This window comes from Fusarium musae, chromosome 8, assembly GCF_019915245.1.
Source record: "Fusarium musae strain F31 chromosome 8, whole genome shotgun sequence".
In the NCBI taxonomy this organism is placed as follows: domain Eukaryota; kingdom Fungi; phylum Ascomycota; class Sordariomycetes; order Hypocreales; family Nectriaceae; genus Fusarium; species Fusarium musae.
In genome coordinates this window covers 2,848,083-2,864,645 of record NC_058394.1, presented here as the reverse complement: position 1 = coordinate 2,864,645, position 16,563 = coordinate 2,848,083, and the positions used below count along the sequence as shown (strand labels likewise).

The window sequence follows — 16,563 nt, the reverse complement described above, 5'->3', positions numbered from 1 at the left end:
GTCAGCCAGAATGCCCAAATATTGAGACCCCACAGCCCTCAACCAATTTTCCACATTTTCTCTTCTTCCAACATTCACACTCAAATCCTCTATCCGTCGTATCATCCACAAAACACAATCCAACTCTATACCCCTTTCACGCCAACTCAAACTTTCAGCACTGCGATCATGTCCGTGGACCTACCAGTTGATCGCCTTGAGCTTGACGCCCTTCGGGAGAAGGTGGCGATCATTTCTGACGAGAACAAGTATCTAAATGACCAGAATGACGCGCTTGTGGAAACCAATGGCCACCTCGCCATTGACAATGAGGACTTGAAGAAGAAGCTCTCCTTGGCAGAGGAGCGGGCGGAGAGGTACTTTGACTTCTGGCGCTCAGCTGAGGAGGAGCTTACCAAACAGCTGGAGCTGAATGAGAAGCTCAAGCAACAGCTTGAGGCCGCTAAGGCGGGGGAACCTGAAGCCAAAGAAAGCTCCAACTAGAGCCAGCGGTCTTCCCTACCACAGTAAGTCACTACTTGGTTCGCTGGACGTTGATGACCTGACTGCTAACATTTTCCCAAGCCACCCAAATGATCGCGAAATACCAGCCATGATTCAACAAGCACCACCACCACCATACGGATGAGGAACTTGGGGGGACCAAATTTATTATTCCGGTTACATGGGTGTAGTACCAGGGCAAGACAAAGATGGTTGGGAAAATGGAATGTTCTGTATACAGTCTGTTAATCACATGTGGTTTCCTGTGGTTCTGAATAAATCAGCGTTGAAGCCAGACAAAAGTTCCTAGTGAAATTGTGAAGTGTGTTTGTAGTTGTAACCTCTTGAATGCACAAGCACCCCAGAACATGACCATCGTGGACATTCTGCGTCTTGCAATAAATTTCTTGTCACTGTGATCACGGCCAGACTCAAACGTCGCACTAAAGTAGATGGTGGTTCAGTGTTGAAGGATTCGAGGTCAAGGGTGTGGTGAGGCAGAGCTTGCGTCCCAGATCTGATGCCGTAGCAACGCATTTTCGTTTCCCTTCACAACGCCTGCCGACCGAAAGACCGCCTTCTTGACCCCAAGTTTCCTGACAAACACCTCGGTCCCGAACGCTCCCCTCTGCGAATAGTCTCACCCGCTAGCTCGCCCATCACGGCGGTGAAGATTAGTAAGTAAAGTAACTTCTCTCGCAGAGCGCTTCGCGTGACGAGGCTGAGGAGATCTCCGCGGCAGAGAGAGGATGCTGAAACGCAGGGCGGAGTTTAGCAACGAGGTAAGGCGCGCGATGCACAAAAACTTGTCGGCTCTTGCCAGGGCCTCTCAAGCAAAGAGAAACTACAGCATTGCAAGGGTTGACAGATCCAGGGACATCGAAAAGGCGGAGGACGTAGAAGAAGCAACTGAGCAGCGGGCTCGACTTCAGACAATGAGTTCAGTGACTTGACATATCTTAGTACGCGCCCCCAAAGCGCCATCCGCCGTTGATATCAACAGACAATGCTGATCGATATCTTCAACAGTTTGCCACGAACACGAGCCGAGACATCGAAGTGCTTCAAAGCGGACCGAATCAAAACGAGCGGAGATACGACACCCGAGCTCTGCACCGATCGAACAAGAAGGAAACTTCAAACTGAGAAGGTCGCAGTCTCTTGGGAACCTGAGCCAAGTCGGCGCCCAAGCGGACTTGATTGACTTGTGTACGTGGTTGCTCGCGGGATGTTTCTCTCCAGGCACATGGAGAACGCCACGCCCTGATAATTCCCTATTTCCCACTATTATCCTGCGCGAGCTGGTCATTGCTACGGGTCATGTAATACCCATTCCATGACCCAATGAGTATTGACGCTACTCGGCACATTCCGTTTCTGCACTCATCCAGTCCACTTCATCTGCTTCTGCACTCGCTTCTCTGAGTATCCATGCGCAAGGTCGATCACGCTCATCCTCTTCTTGCATGCTTCTCAAGAGCCATTCCATCACCAGAGTCAAGACCGCATCTACAGAGTCAGAGAGTCATTCAGACGTGCTTCGTGACCTTGAGCGGTCTAAGATGCGATCCCTCTTTTACGGCTTTCTGCTAAATGCATCGTCCTTCTTTTCTCAACTGGACTGACGACGGCTCGATTTAGGCATCATCTCACATATCCCAAGAGCCCTCTGCTTCCATCCAAACGCACAAACACACCACCATCACGACATCGCCGACCGATTCGTACTCGTCCTATCAAGCAAAGTCTTATACCACCTCTGATTCCCAATCAAGCTCTTCATCTCCTGCCCCGTCGCATAAGCCGCCGCCGTCTTGCCATTCGCACACTTGGCCCTCGGATTCGCCCCATTCTCCAACAAAACTTTGACCAGCGTCTTATTACCAATCAACGTCGCAAACGCCAGTTCTGTCTTACCCGCAGTGTCCAGCACGTCAGCGTTGACGCCGTGTCTCATCAGCAGGGCTACTATCTCGTGGTTGTCCTGTCTGCAGGCGATCTGCAGTGGGGATCGGCGCTTGGAATCTCGTTCGTCGGGGTCGGCGCCGTGCTGGAGAAGGAGGTCGGTTATGGCGAAGTGTTGGTTTGAGACTGCTGCGCAGAGGGCTGGTTCGCCGCCAGTAGATTGGAGTGCTTTGTTCTGCAGGAGGAGTTTCACGAGGTCGAGATCGCCGTATGAGACAGCGTGCCAAAGTGCGGTTTGGGTGTTGCCGTCGCCGCCGACATGGCCAGATACCAAACCTTTCTGGAGAAGCAGTTTTGCACAAGCAGATTGTTTGTGATACACCGCGTACCACAACGCACTTAATCCATGTACATCCCTTGTATCAGGATGGATTGTAGCGCTGGACAGGATGAATCTAACAATAGCTTCCTGGCCGCACTCTGCAGCGTGGGACAGTGCAGTTCGGGCTTGGTCGTCTATGATAAGATGTGCTGTGTCTCTTCTTGCCAAAAGCTGGCTGACGAGGCGCTCATGGCCACCACGAGCTGCAAGACATATCGTGGACCGGGCCTCATCGTGCATCGTCCCGGATGGATCTTGAGCTAGGAGGTACCAGACTGACCCAGCATCGCCTGCTGACGCGGCTTCTGCAAGTGATGACAGGGTATTGCGCTCAACGACTGTACTAGATTCGGATAGTGTATCAGCCTGCCCTCCCTTTTGTCGTGCCATTCGGGAGATTGATGGGAGGTGGAGCCGTATACACAGAGACTTCACGGGGTATTGAGTGAGATTGAAGCTGTTCAAGTCAATCCACTCCAACTCATCAGTCCTGCATCTCTCAAAATGCTCCATGGTTAAAAACACATCCCTCAAATGCACCGCAATCAACTTATCCCTCGTCCCAATCCTCGTACAATGAAGAACAAAAAGGCCCCTCCCCGAGGTATCCTGCGCAATAAACGGCGCCTGCATGTGCACCCCTTTATTAGTAATCGTGAATGGACTATTATACGGCGTGAATGGATTCCACGGGATGATGTCACCCGAGTGCTTGAACGCAGCTGGTGTCGGGGCAAGTAAACCGCCGCGAGAAGTGGTGGCTTTCCAGGCGAAGAGGCTGTGGTCGTCTGATACGCGCATGATCTCTTCTTGAAGACGATAGAAGGCCTTGTCACCTTCTCCGTAGAGGAGGGGCATGTTAATGCCAAAGATACCCATGAGGGAATATGCCCTGTCTTCCTTTCTTGTTGTGACTCTATCAGCAGCCCACGACATTCTCTGCGCGATGCTAGTCGTCTCTAGCTCTTCGCTGTCACAGAGAATAGATTCAGGTATGCTTGTTCTCTGCGATAGTACCTGCACCAAGCTGCTCTTGGTGCCCAACTCACGCCAATGTTTGTCGAAGAAGATCATTGATCTTGGCGCAATGAGCTCCTGTAGCATCCAACCTCTGGTAAACCATCTACTATTCGGGATTTCGGAAACGGTAGAAATATCCGCGAGGTATCCATAACAAATGCTAGCCTCTTGATAGTACCGATACATCGAGTTGATAGCTTCACTCAGTTCTGCACTGCTCGTCTTGTCGATGCAGCAGGTATCGTCCCAGATATACTCAAACCCATTCTCTCGCGCCACGCGACAGCAGCTCTCGAGCTTAGCGTAGCCCTTTTTCAACTTGGCGCTATCGCTTCCCATGTCTTGGAAGAGGACCTCTTCCTGCTCCCAGGTGTGGGATAGGATGGCGTAGTCGGGCACATTGTCGTCGGCGAGGAACTCGAGTTGGATGCTTTTGGTGTTGACGAGGCGCATGGCTGATGATGTGCAAGGAGTGGAGTGGGGATTGGTGATGGGGGTTAGTATGAGGGATATCATCCTTGTTTGTTTTGCGGGCAGTGATTGGTTAGACAGAAGTTGGTGGCCAATTCTCACGGATGCGGGGAAGCATGCAGAGACTACAGTTCTCTCGTCAATTCACATCTTTTACCTTGTCTTTGTTTGGTTTGAGGATAAATTATTTGTTGGCTTTTGGGTTGAAAATGGGTCGTAGAGATTCAGGTTGTGGTGGTATGTCACCAGAGCCTTTACTCGGCATCTCATTGCTTATCTTGGCTGCATGGAGTATGCATATCTATGCTGTGCTCCCCTATCAAAAGGGTCATTGCAATACTTAATTCTGTATGACTGTTTTCAGGAAGGGCGAAATAGCTTAGACAATTCAATAATCCTTTCCTGGCTCTGAGTTACACTATGCACAGATATTCTCTAGCCTCAACTAATCCCATGGCCTTGAAAGGCAACCTCAATATATTTACCAACCTGATGCTCTCCGTCCTCAACCTTCCCAGTCCATGTAATGGAAGGAATTGATTTAATCACTGTCTTAAAACTGGTTAGTTAGAATCCATTCCGAGACTTAGTTGGGCTCACTCAGATAGGAGACAGAGTTATGCCTTCGCTTCTCAATAATCTCGTCAAACTTTGTTTTATCCTATATCCCCGTTTGACTCATCGCAAATTGATGCAATTTCTTCTTCTGAAAACGTCACGTGTCACTGTTTAGATCTCGAAATCTGATTTATCAAGCAGCGGCTGAGCATCGAGCAGTTTCTTGGCCTTCACACGGAACCTGCGAAGTACAGCAGCAAGAGACCCCTTCTTCATAACCCACTCCCAAGGGTAGGTGAGAACGTGCTTCGGTGAGGCGAGGCTATGCGTCCAGCAGGGCTCAAGAGCATTGGCCAGAGCAATGTCCTCACTTGTGATCTGGTCTGCGTAGGGATATGGGATGTCCTTGTGCAGCACATAGAGAAGCTGTAGCTGTCGAGCGCGAAGGCGAGTGTTCTTTTCCGAGTTGTAAGGCATGACTGAGTGTTGGTCCAGATGAGTCAGAGATGTCGTCGGCGTTGTTACGGTGGAAGAGATTGAGCTGTAAGACCATTTAAATTGCATTTTATATACTATGAGTTTATATCGACCTGTCCTTGTCTCTGTGTGAATATATTCTCTTTCACTAAGGCAGGTGAATGGTAGTCCCATACTCGACAAAGGCGGTGCCTTGGGCTCATGAATTGACTTCCCTTACGTGGACCATACTCTTTGTCAAGTGGTGAAGTGTCCTTGTGTCCCGTGAAGACTCTAAACGCATGCCTAATGTTAATTTATACCCCATCAATCAGACCTGTATTTTACTTGGAGTTCTCTTTGTTCGGATGCATAATTCACAAATTGGTACAGCAGAAACAACTATAATAATTGACCGAAAAGCTGCAATTTCTGAGACAGTTAATTCACAATGCTAAAGGTCATCTTAGCTCTGTATTTCCAATTAGCTACAATGTTTACTTTCTGCTATTGTTATCTAAACCTCGAATAAAAACATATCACACTGTATCTAATCGGAGTCACCAAAAAAACAATTATTCCAAGGCACTTCACCCTTGCCACTTATTCGTTCATCGAGCCAAGGCCCTTCTGGATATACAACTCCTCAATCTTTCGTTCAATGATCCTCGCCAATCTGCGCCTCCTTTCCTTCTCGACAAGCACGATGCGTCTGCTTCGCTCAAAGATTGGGGCAACGATAGGTTCATCAAATATTGACGTGTTGGTCTCGATCAAAAGGTATCTGACAATGTCCTCGGGCAGTGCGTAGATATAACGAAAGTCGCTGGACCAGGGAGAATCTGGATTCATCAGACGGCAGTATAGTCCGTGGCCTTGTCGTAAATACTCCTGAGGTAGCTTCTCAAACTCTGCGAGTGTCGCAATAGTTTGTTGATCAGGAGGGGGATAGTCTTTGATATTTCGTGGTAGATCCCTGGGGCAGGGAACGGCTAGGCTGTTCATGCGACGGGCCATTTGGAGCAGGATATCCTCATCGAGCTTCTTTGGGATGGCAGGACGTGCAGGGGTGAATACGAAGAGGAGTATTGTCAGGATGAATACAACTTTCCAATAGCGGTTGATGAGATGGTGGCGCGGGGGCTCGTTATCGGTGGTGAGCCCCTCATCGTGGCCAGGCTCGGCTTGGCGAGCACTGGGTCTTATTGAGGTGGAAGGGAGACCTTCACAAGTCGGAGGAAGTAAGGCAATAGGCTGGTTGGAAGTATGCATATTGCTAGTGTAATTATAGCGGCATGTATAGCGATACTGAGTACGTAAAATGGCTGGTTGATACGAATGGAACAGCTGACTCTTGTGATGATTAAATTGGGACCAAAGTAAATTAGGGTAGCGATGCGATTTATGAGTTGTTGACGAATCTTTGATACCGCACTGGACCTCGTCAGGAAGTCGCAATGTGTGATTGAGGCGAAGGGCCAGGTCGTACCTTGAAACAAAGACATCAATGACAAATGTACGACCCGCGCCATTGTCAGGGTACACAGGCTATTTTCTTCGACTAAGCACAAAGAACTCTTGGTTGAATCTATTTATAAAGCCATTGACAGAGTTGCCGCGCGCAGAAGCTACAAAGAACTCCACAGTTGGCAGAGACAATGATCCATTTCTTCGTGCATGATGGAAAGTCACAGAAATTGAACAAAGAGGAATATATTCACATTCATTCATTAAATGAATTGATTCAATGGGAAGTCTTCCCCATGACATCAGTCTCCAACCCTGCGTTGCATGAAACATCCGAGCAGTGGGGTGGAAAATGGCAAAGAAACTGTATTGCAGTTTGGAACAAAGAAACCCAGAGTAAGAGAGCGACATGGCCTTGTTGCTCATACCGTGGCAATTTGGATGGATCTCACAATCAGTAAAGGTGGCATAGCAATTCGTTTACCGGTCCAGCCATCAGCATGTCGGAGTTCATAAGGGAGTCTTGAGCTTTCCTATCCTGTATTTCACTCCATTTTACCCCGATTTTCTATCAAAAAGGGTCATTCTTAAATAGCGTAGCTCTCCTTTTCTTCATATTCAGCCACATTTACTACCTCCAAACAGTCTGTTGACGATAATTGCACGTTTGACACTTTCGTTTCTTGGGAGAGTCTGTGCAACAAGATTCTCAGACCGCATTGGCTCGCTGGTCTTCAGGGCCCTGCATCTAATGTCATTCACTGCGGAGATCAAGGGATCGCTTGCTATTGTGGTTGCTTTTGTCGAGCTAAGCGAGACAGCCATAGTGTGTTGACTGCTGTTCGCCGGGCCGTTTCTGATATATCAGTTTTCGCAGTCTGTTATTGTTGTCGCACTGTACATCCAAACGACCTACTGGCTTGAACTGTGTGGATGTGTACATGATTGGCTGGTTTCCGGATTTCAGGGATATACAGTAGACATGGTACTTCAACTGCACTGTTTCTCACAATGGTACCGTGAGGAACACGTTGACCAACATGCTAGCGCCTGATAAACAGTCCTAGCCTATTTTTGTAGTCCTCCCCTCCCTGGGAGGATATCGCATTCAGTAGCTTAGGATGATTGAATCTGAGCACGCTTCCTTACGTGTTTACGGTAGTTGTGGTGACAGCAAGTTCAAAGTCACCACTCCCCAGGTTAGACTTTAAACACTACCCAGTAAGTTGCACACAAACTTCCTGAATGCTCTCATTTCAACTGTCCCCACGATCAGATGTAATAAACAAAACAGAGCATCTCTTCTTTCACACAAATCAGTCCTTTGACCCCTGACCCTGACCCTGTAAAAGCATGTCTGCTGCAAGCCACTTCTTCTTTTCCTCTGAGATAGCCAATCATAAGCTCAAACGTGACCGTCTAAACCACAGTTCACCGTCTTCAAATACAAGCCACGCGCATTCAATGTTACGCCAAGACCGTTGAATTGGATTCTTCAACTGTTACCGAAACCAATACACACGCCACAAACCACCCGTTCCTCCAATGAAAGCCATCGCTTTCTGTTGAATCTGCTGCGATGCTATCGTCAAGTGTCGCAGCAAGCCACGTATTGCTTCTGCGTGTCCCAGGCTTCTAGAAATGTTCCATGCAGGGAAGCCAAATGGAGCAGGGGACAGTATCTGACGTAACGGTTCTCTGTATCCCATGAGACCGGGCTAGCCGTTCCCTCTTTTAAGGTTCTTCCATCCCTTCCAGAAACTTACCCGTTCTAGAAAGCGTTGCACTTAGACATCAGTCTACTCACCAGCTGTCGTTCTTCTTGTCTTCTCTTGCCTACTGATACGTCGTCTTTACACCCATTTACTTCTTTTCAAGACGCATCTCCTCAACGTATACATCTTTCTTTCACTTTCTTGTTTCCCACAATGGCAGTCCTTCCTGTTCTCCCAGGCCTGAACATCTCCGTTCTCGTGGACGGTGAGCTGGCCACAGAGCACATCCCCCAGCCCTCGTATTTCCCTCCTCTCATCGACGCAACCGGGCATCAACGCATCGAGCACAATCAATGCTACATTGAGTCTCGTGCTGACTCCCACTTCGCCATTCGCTTCAGAATCTCATCTGACTTCAAGTTCCCCTGGGGAAAAACCATTCTCATCATCTCCATCTATGTCGACGGCAAGCCTTTCGATGCTAGGCTCTTCCAAAAACGTTTCATCGTCAGCGCAACTCGCGGTGGCAAAGAGTGCGCAGATTACATTACGTACTGTCACCGCGAATATTCGGCTGGCTCCTGTGAGACTTACAACCCTATCTTTCAAGACATTAGACACCCTGGTAAGTCTAACACGGCACTTATGGATAACATGACTAACGTCAACGCAGCATTCCAGACAGACGACGGCTCTGGGATCAGTGATCCCGACAGCATCAAGGCCTTGGGGAGCATCCAAGTCGCTATTACGGTTGCGCGGGACCGCGGCCCTGGCGAGGTGGCCTCCGATGAGTTCAATGACGACAAGCGAGAGCCTCTCTCCATTGACAGCGACGCCCTTCATCGCTATGGCTCCGGCCAAATTCATGGAACCATGTAAGTTTCTACTTTAAATGACATGAACTTGGCTAACATGCTACAGCTACGCCAGAGCAGCCGAAAATCCCGAGATGGAGTATGTCGCTGTTGATCGTGAGGTGCACATCGGAAACTTCTTCTTCTACTATCAATCTCCTGGTATGTTACCTGCACTCTCCATGGAATTGCCTTGCTGACCTGTTGTAGCTGCTGAAGGCGCTCGGTTCAGCTTGCAACCTAGATTCATTGACTGCGACGCTAACAACATGGTCCATACACGCAAACCTTAGTCCGGCACCCAAGTGAGTGATGTGCCACAAATAATAGAGGGTGAACAATGGTTCGTTGGTGTGGGGAGGGAAGATGAAGACAAAATGTGTTGTTCGATGTAAGCTTGGGGTTACCGTTAGAGTGGTGGACCTCCTTGGCTAAGCCGGTCATTTTTGTGTGTCCTTTTTTTTCTCTTTCGTCTTCTCTTGAACCCTGTCTCAGAACTTGATAGAATAGATCTCATAGCATGTAATAGAGGTTGGGTTTGGCGCAAGTTTTACATATGCGATGATGTGAGTAACAGTTGCAACAAGTGCCCAAGAACACCTACCCTCAGCGAAGTTAGAACAACTCCTCGAGTGGCTCTATATGAGAATTGTACAGCCACAGCGCTCCAGGTAATGCATCTGACGTAGCATCGATTTCATTCAGTGGCTCTAACCTGGTTACCCTAAAGTAAATGTCCAAACAATCTAAGCACTTAACCTCTCTGTATCTGTATCTGTGTCTCTATGCTTCCCCATCCATAACGCCTGTAAATGCCATAAACTTCCCATCACCAACTATCATCAACAAACCAGCTCGACTCCATAGTCTTGGGTGAAAAGAACGGTGTCGGGTCAATAGCCCTCGGATCCATAGCCTTTGGAGCCTTTGTCTCTTCAACCTCAATGATGGCCTCCAATTTTTCATGTCTACCCAAGAGCTCTTTGCACATTCTCATCCTCTCACTCCATAAATACCGATCATGTGTCGACGTCGTCATCTCAGCGCCCATCATCATCGGTATCGTGATAGGAGCAGCCAATCCTCCTGTCAACAATGTCAAGACGGCTGCACCAGCACCCAAGCGCGTGCGGTTGAGTTCTTTATTCCGGCTGGCCTTTTCCACTCGTAGGTTGGAGAATTGGTCGAAGAGTTTCTTGCATATATCGGTTGAGGACGTGCCGACGAGGAGGAAGGCGAGAATTATGGCAAAGTCAATGTCACTCCAGTAAATGTTGACATCGTTCCATTCTTCGCGAAGGGACTCGAAGCCTGCATTCACGCGGTCAGGGGCATTCCCAAGCAGCCTAAAGAGGTTAATGACTTACATTTGTTGACCTTGTCAATGTTGCTGTGCTTTTCGACGTGTCCAATGAACTGCACTTTCGAGATACTTCGAATTCTATCCTCATCCCATTGCTCCCCTTGACATGCAGGTTGCCCTGGCTGGTGACTCCAGTAGAGCCCTGTTGTGAACTTATCCAGGACGGTCTTGCGGGAATTCCATATGCCCTTAGGGACCAGACAAAGTGTCATTTGAACCTGGAAAGTGGACGGTGGGAGAATGGCTGGAAGAGATGCTGTTTGCGTATGGTTCCAGGTAATCACTTCGCCGATTTCGATGATGGTGTTTGTACCGAAATCGATACCGGCGTCGTCGTTGATAAGTGGTGTTGTTACTAAGACCGCCACCCATTCGTCTGGTTTCGGTGCAGGCTTCGCTTTCTTCTCCTCCGAAACTGGCGACTCGACTCCAGGTCGACCTAGAAACATAAGTTAAATTCTGACTCTGCTTTGACACTCAATCCGACTCACCGCCACTAATCTGCTCCAAGACCCAATTCACCATCATCAAAACCACAGCCCTAACCTCTGAAGACAAATGCCGAAATTTGGTCCTCGCAACCGCCAACTGTTTATTCCCTAAACTTCGCATCTTCTCAAACGGAGGCGTGATCTGGGGAAATTCGACAGGAACAAAGTACTTGACCATGGCAGGCGCATTGTCCCATTTATCATTCAGCATGATAACCAGATCGAAGCCTTTGGCCGTGAGCCAAGCTAGAAGCGGAATGACGGCGAGATTTCTGTAGAACTGTAGCCATTCTGGGCATAGGACGAAGAGTGTTGATGCGACGGAGACGACGACCACGAGTTGTTGTTTTACAACGGCGAGGTCATGGCGCCGTTGGGGGGGCAGCCGGGGCGAACTTTCCATGCTCGCAGACTGTGAAGGATAAGTTGGAAGAATTATTATGAGAAGGAAAGTCAAAGGACATGATTTTGAGGTTGATGCCCGTTGGCATCTCGGGTATCAAGTTCAAGGACCCCACCATCACCACATGGCGCACTCGACCACCAATCAATACCATCCCCACATCCACTTTCATGCAATCATACGTGTCTGCGGACAACAAGCGAGAACTACGAAGAAGCGGTCAGTTCGTCACCACTTGCATTCTTGATTACAAACAGACGCGACACATTTTATTAACGCGGTTTGCAGTCAGTCTAGAATTCCAGTTACTGCCTCGACCGAGGTCAGGGGATCAAATAGGCAACTATCAATTGACGGACATCCTGCTAGGTCTAAGTGGCTTGTGTTTAATTACTTTCGATGCTTAATGCCTATTATTTTTCCCTTGGGTCGTAACACATCAGGTTGACCTCGTGCATAGAGGTCCTCGGTCCAGCGAGCTGTAATGTTTCCAACCGTTGTCGGCACAGCAGATCGTGCAATGCCAACCGAGGCCAAGCCAAGATAAGGAACAAAGCCCAGATATTCATATTTCTCCAAATCAGATCGTAAGAATGTGTAGGATCGGTTGATTATTCCTGTATGCAGCCACTTACCTTGATAGAAGCGCAACTCGTTTGTGTTCTGGCATGTTATAATGATGAATTGAGATTACTTTTGCAGGCCCAGTCGTGTCTCCATTCTGAATAAAATTCCCAATCCCTTTCCGCCATATCCTTTCACCTCACACTCTGAGACTTAAGGGTTCTGGAATGGTTGCGAACTCCACGACGTAGTCCTATCAAATGTCAGGACCATCGAAAGCATCAGCAGAATATGTTAAAGTTCGTGTCTCCTGATCTTATCGCATAAGCTACAGTAACCTTATTGACGCCTGCCTCCGATTCTCCTTTTATAAGCCAGCCTAGTTAGATGACAAATATCATGCGTTGGCAACATTACAGGAAAGCAGTAGATGAGAGTTGGTAAGAAATGCACCTTCCCACAAGTCGACAAGCACCAATGATTTAATGTTCACGGCATGTTATGGCATAAGGATTGTCACTATGCGATATATTAGCCAACCTTCGTTATAAACTTGCTTGCTGTTAACCGTATCACTATTAAATCGTGGCCTCTCCTGACGACCGAGGTGTCTCGGCCAAGGGGGGGATGTTAAGTCAAGCAAGACGGTGACTTCAAGTAAGTAGGCTTGACTTCTTGATACTGCAACCGTGCCGTAAGAGGCTGCAAGTGTTCCGTAGTGATTTTATTAAGCGGCGGGATCATACGGGACACAATTATATGACTTCATCTTCGTTAATGAGAATCCCACCAAGTCTGACTCGCCTACCCTGCACCAACCACCCAGAATCAGCATATCGAAAAACTAACAATCTAAAAATGGCCCCAAAAGCACAAATTAACAACTCTATAATAAGACTGGGTAAGGTCTAGTCAAGTAAAGAAAATAGCACGGCCATAAATGTCACTCAACGAGCATAAATCACATAGTCATTTATACAATACTGATGAAATGGACACATTCGAACAAAGCAGCATTCTGGCTCTTCTTTTATAGGTCAAAGCTCAGATCTGTATCAAGCCATTCTCTCAAAGCTGGAGCTTCTTTTATCCTTACAAACTCATCACAGTCTTTCTCAGCTATAGGCAGTCCGATAGGGGATTGCTGGCTTGTTCGCTACATGACCCCGCTTGGTGTCAATCGAATTTCCAGGTGGTGTTGATCTGCAGCCGTGTGAAATGCACTGTGCGGAGAAGCTGAGCTGAGGGGTAATGTCAAGCTACAGTGGGCCGACAAAAGTCCCGACACATTTCAATACTACCCTAACCACCTCAATCACACCCTGCTATTTCACTCTATAATTAACTAAGCGATATTTATTTAATTATAATAATATATATATTAATCTATAAAGAATTAAAAGGAGATTCTAGCTATATAACTTAATACTTAGTATAATAGCTATTTATATTATAATACTTATTTAGCCTATTAAGTATTAATTTAATTATATTTTTAATTATATTATCTTTAATCTTAAACTATAACTTCTCTATAGCTACTATTAGTCTTATAATAGCTTTATTTAACTTTAGATAAGCTATAATTTTAGGATATTATTTATAAATCTAGGCTTTTAAGACTTTCTATAGATTTTTAATAGGGTTAAGATTAGGGCTATATAGCAGCTAGTTTACTAAAAATACCTTATATCTCTATACCTAAGGATATAGCTAATTTTAAACTTTTTAGTAAGTAAAGGTATAGGTATTATTATATTAAAAAGTCTTTCTTTCTTTAATAAGGTTAGGAAGATAGGACTATAGATAAGTTAGAATATATTAGCCTATTACTTCCCCCTTCTTAGACTTAAGATTACTAAGTAAAGGGATAACCTAGGATAGTTTATTATAGTTAATTATACTAAAGAATATCTATAAGTATCTTAAAAGTTATCTATAAGGCTATACCTTATCCTTATAAAGTCTCTTACCTTATAATATTATTAAAATAAGCTTCTATAAAAAGAGGGTCAGGATATATAGTTCTATAAAATAACTACTTAATATAATTACTATCTATATAGTTAATTAAAACCTTATTAAAAAACCACTAACTATACTAAAATAACTTATCTTTATAATAGTATCTATTATAGAATTCTTTTCTTAATTAAGCGTTTTCTTTACTAAAAAATAGGTATTAAAGTATAAGCTTATATTATATACTTTTATCTATAAGGTAATAATAAATTATTATTCTTATATAATATAATCACGCCTAATTAATAATATCTCTATATAAAATAAAAAGCTAAGTTCTAATAAGTATTTTAATATAAATTTTATCTTAACCTAATAAGGTATAGGGTCTGCCAGACTGTAGATTATTTTTAGCTAACTCTTAGGTTTAATTATATTAAATAATCCTATAGATTATATAATGACTTAACCCTGTGCTATCTATAATATCTTAGACCTAAACTCCTAATTTATATATTATTATAAACCTTATTTTTTTATAAGGAGAATAATATATATTTCGCCTTACTTAGGGCATTTTAATCTATTAAAATAATGTAATAAAGTTAATGTATTAATGTTATTGTTTTATAAAAAGCGGGGGTAGACCTGAAATGTATCGGGACTTTTATGCGGGACTGTAGAATTGACCTGAGCGCGCTGTAGGGCTAAGTAAATTTTAAGCTTTCGTGCCTGCAGTAGACTGCATTTTGGGCAATGTATCTTTTTCTTGTTTAAATGCATGCTCCAATCTCAATCAGGCAATTCAAGCGAGCGAAAGACCCGTTATTGCATTAAGCGATTATCTGAGGTACTTCGCTCCGCGACAATATTCAACTGCAGTATGCATGTCGTGCGACATGCGCGACGGCAATTTCTGAAAGGCTAGAGATCGCCTCATTGTCCCGGATTGAATTGCCCAGGTTTGATTGGAATAACACTGTGTCTGTCCCGTCTCCTGCAGTAGTGAATATCGCTTACCCTATAGCAGCTGAGATCAGATCTTGCTTACAGAGAGGCACAGGCCGCGCCACTATTACATACCTTGACATATCTTCTGGATGTCTAATGGCGGTCTCAAGTCTTTTGGAGATACTTGAATACGCTGGACACTATTGATGACAGAGATATCAAGTCTAGCATGGCAGGAAGTACGATCTTGCAGCATGTCGCGAGCGAACCCGTCTTCAATTAATATTCGAGGCGCAGATCTACTTATCACCATTCAATTAGACCAAATTCAATTCAAATTCATCATAAGCCAGTTCCCATCAATCAACCGAGTCACCAATCTTGGTCAACGCTTCTATAAGCGCTCTGAGAAACCCGAGGTTCTGGCACATAATGAGAACTGCACATCGCACTTTTGAGAAACAGTTATCGCAGACAAACATAAAGAAAACATCAAGATAGATATGTATAGATTCCCATCAGAGAATTTCTGTATTTAATAAGTCTTTGTCTTTGAGCCTGTGGCATTTGGTTTCAATCAATTCTCTGGGCAGGAGTTATTTTCCGACCTTAACATGACTGTGGAATCATTCCGCAAGCGCGGATATCTGCCGCTCAAGAGACACATTGTTCATTGCGGCCAACCTGTAAAACGACGTTGTGCCTGTTTGTCAGCCAAAAGCAATCTTCACTATGACTTTTCCCATTCAAAGGACTATTGTTCGGAATGGTAGTGCTCACGTCAAAGGGCTTTGGACGATTGTGAACACCATGTCTGTTCATACGCCAACCAACACTCCGTACTTGCTTGGAGATAAAACCCAGTTCCATGTAGAACAACATTAGAAACAATCACAACACCTGGACTTCAATCAACATCTACATCTCGTAGTCAACAACGCAGCCAACCCCATTCGCGATACTATCCATCGCCATCCTCGAATATTTCATCAACACTCAAGATGTTATTGTTCTAAAACTCAAACCCCCGCCGAAACGGCAACCAACCCGAATCCTTTACCGACCCAGATAAAATGGACATCGATCTCTGCACTACTATCCCGCTCTCGCCGTCCTCGCCACCACCGTTCATCACAACTTTGTCTACCCAATCCTCCAAGCCTTGCCGCCGCCGATATCTTGTCTGTTTAATCTGGATAATCATCGTACTCCTCTACATCGCGATCAGCGCCACCAGCAGTGTCGACATCGTGAGGATACTAGCTTGGTGGCATCGCGATGATTTTGTTCTTTCTCTTCATTTCAGGCTCAGTAAATTGTTCCTGCAGGGTTATTTCGAGATAGCCCGGTGAAAGGCTTCGACGAACAATATGCCAAGAATCGGAGACTCAGGCAATATCGACATGGGATGGGTTATTTCTATGTGTGTTGTACCTTGTATAGTTATCTGTGGAGCTGGGCGAATCTTGTTGGGAGTTGTGATTAATTCCCTGTTATTTATATTTTGCTAAAAGC

At 45.7% G+C, this 16,563-nt stretch overlaps 6 protein-coding genes across 6 annotated transcripts; 2 read left to right on the top strand and 4 right to left on the bottom strand.

The window, feature by feature from the left end:
- Positions 1-168: 168 nt before the first annotated feature.
- Positions 169-483, top strand: J7337_011199 (uncharacterized protein; the record flags this gene model as incomplete). Its single annotated transcript, XM_044828748.1, has 1 exon — positions 169-483. The coding sequence occupies one exon, from the start codon at positions 169-171 to the stop codon at positions 481-483; it is 315 nt and encodes a 104-aa protein (XP_044677302.1).
- A 1,702-nt stretch (positions 484-2,185) lies between these two features.
- Positions 2,186-4,243, bottom strand: J7337_011198 (uncharacterized protein; the record flags this gene model as incomplete). Its single annotated transcript, XM_044828747.1, has 2 exons — positions 2,186-3,113; positions 3,462-4,243. 2 exons carry the CDS (start codon positions 4,241-4,243, stop codon positions 2,186-2,188), a joined length of 1,710 nt encoding a protein of 569 aa, XP_044677301.1.
- Positions 4,244-4,990: 747 nt separating this feature from the next.
- J7337_011197 (uncharacterized protein) lies at positions 4,991-5,296 on the bottom strand (the record flags this gene model as incomplete). The annotated part of the gene is made up of 1 exon (XM_044828746.1): positions 4,991-5,296. One exon carries the CDS (start codon positions 5,294-5,296, stop codon positions 4,991-4,993), a length of 306 nt encoding a protein of 101 aa, XP_044677300.1.
- Positions 5,297-5,878: 582 nt separating this feature from the next.
- J7337_011196 (uncharacterized protein) lies at positions 5,879-6,547 on the bottom strand (the record flags this gene model as incomplete). The annotated part of the gene is made up of 1 exon (XM_044828745.1): positions 5,879-6,547. One exon carries the CDS (start codon positions 6,545-6,547, stop codon positions 5,879-5,881), a length of 669 nt encoding a protein of 222 aa, XP_044677299.1.
- Positions 6,548-8,670: 2,123 nt separating this feature from the next.
- J7337_011195 (uncharacterized protein) lies at positions 8,671-9,607 on the top strand (the record flags this gene model as incomplete). The annotated part of the gene is made up of 4 exons (XM_044828744.1): positions 8,671-9,082; positions 9,131-9,335; positions 9,382-9,476; positions 9,525-9,607. The coding sequence occupies 4 exons, from the start codon at positions 8,671-8,673 to the stop codon at positions 9,605-9,607; spliced, it is 795 nt and encodes a 264-aa protein (XP_044677298.1).
- A 536-nt stretch (positions 9,608-10,143) lies between these two features.
- Positions 10,144-11,571, bottom strand: J7337_011194 (uncharacterized protein; the record flags this gene model as incomplete). The annotated part of the gene is made up of 3 exons (XM_044828743.1): positions 10,144-10,625; positions 10,682-11,116; positions 11,169-11,571. The coding sequence occupies 3 exons, from the start codon at positions 11,569-11,571 to the stop codon at positions 10,144-10,146; spliced, it is 1,320 nt and encodes a 439-aa protein (XP_044677297.1).
- Positions 11,572-16,563: the final 4,992 nt, after the last annotated feature.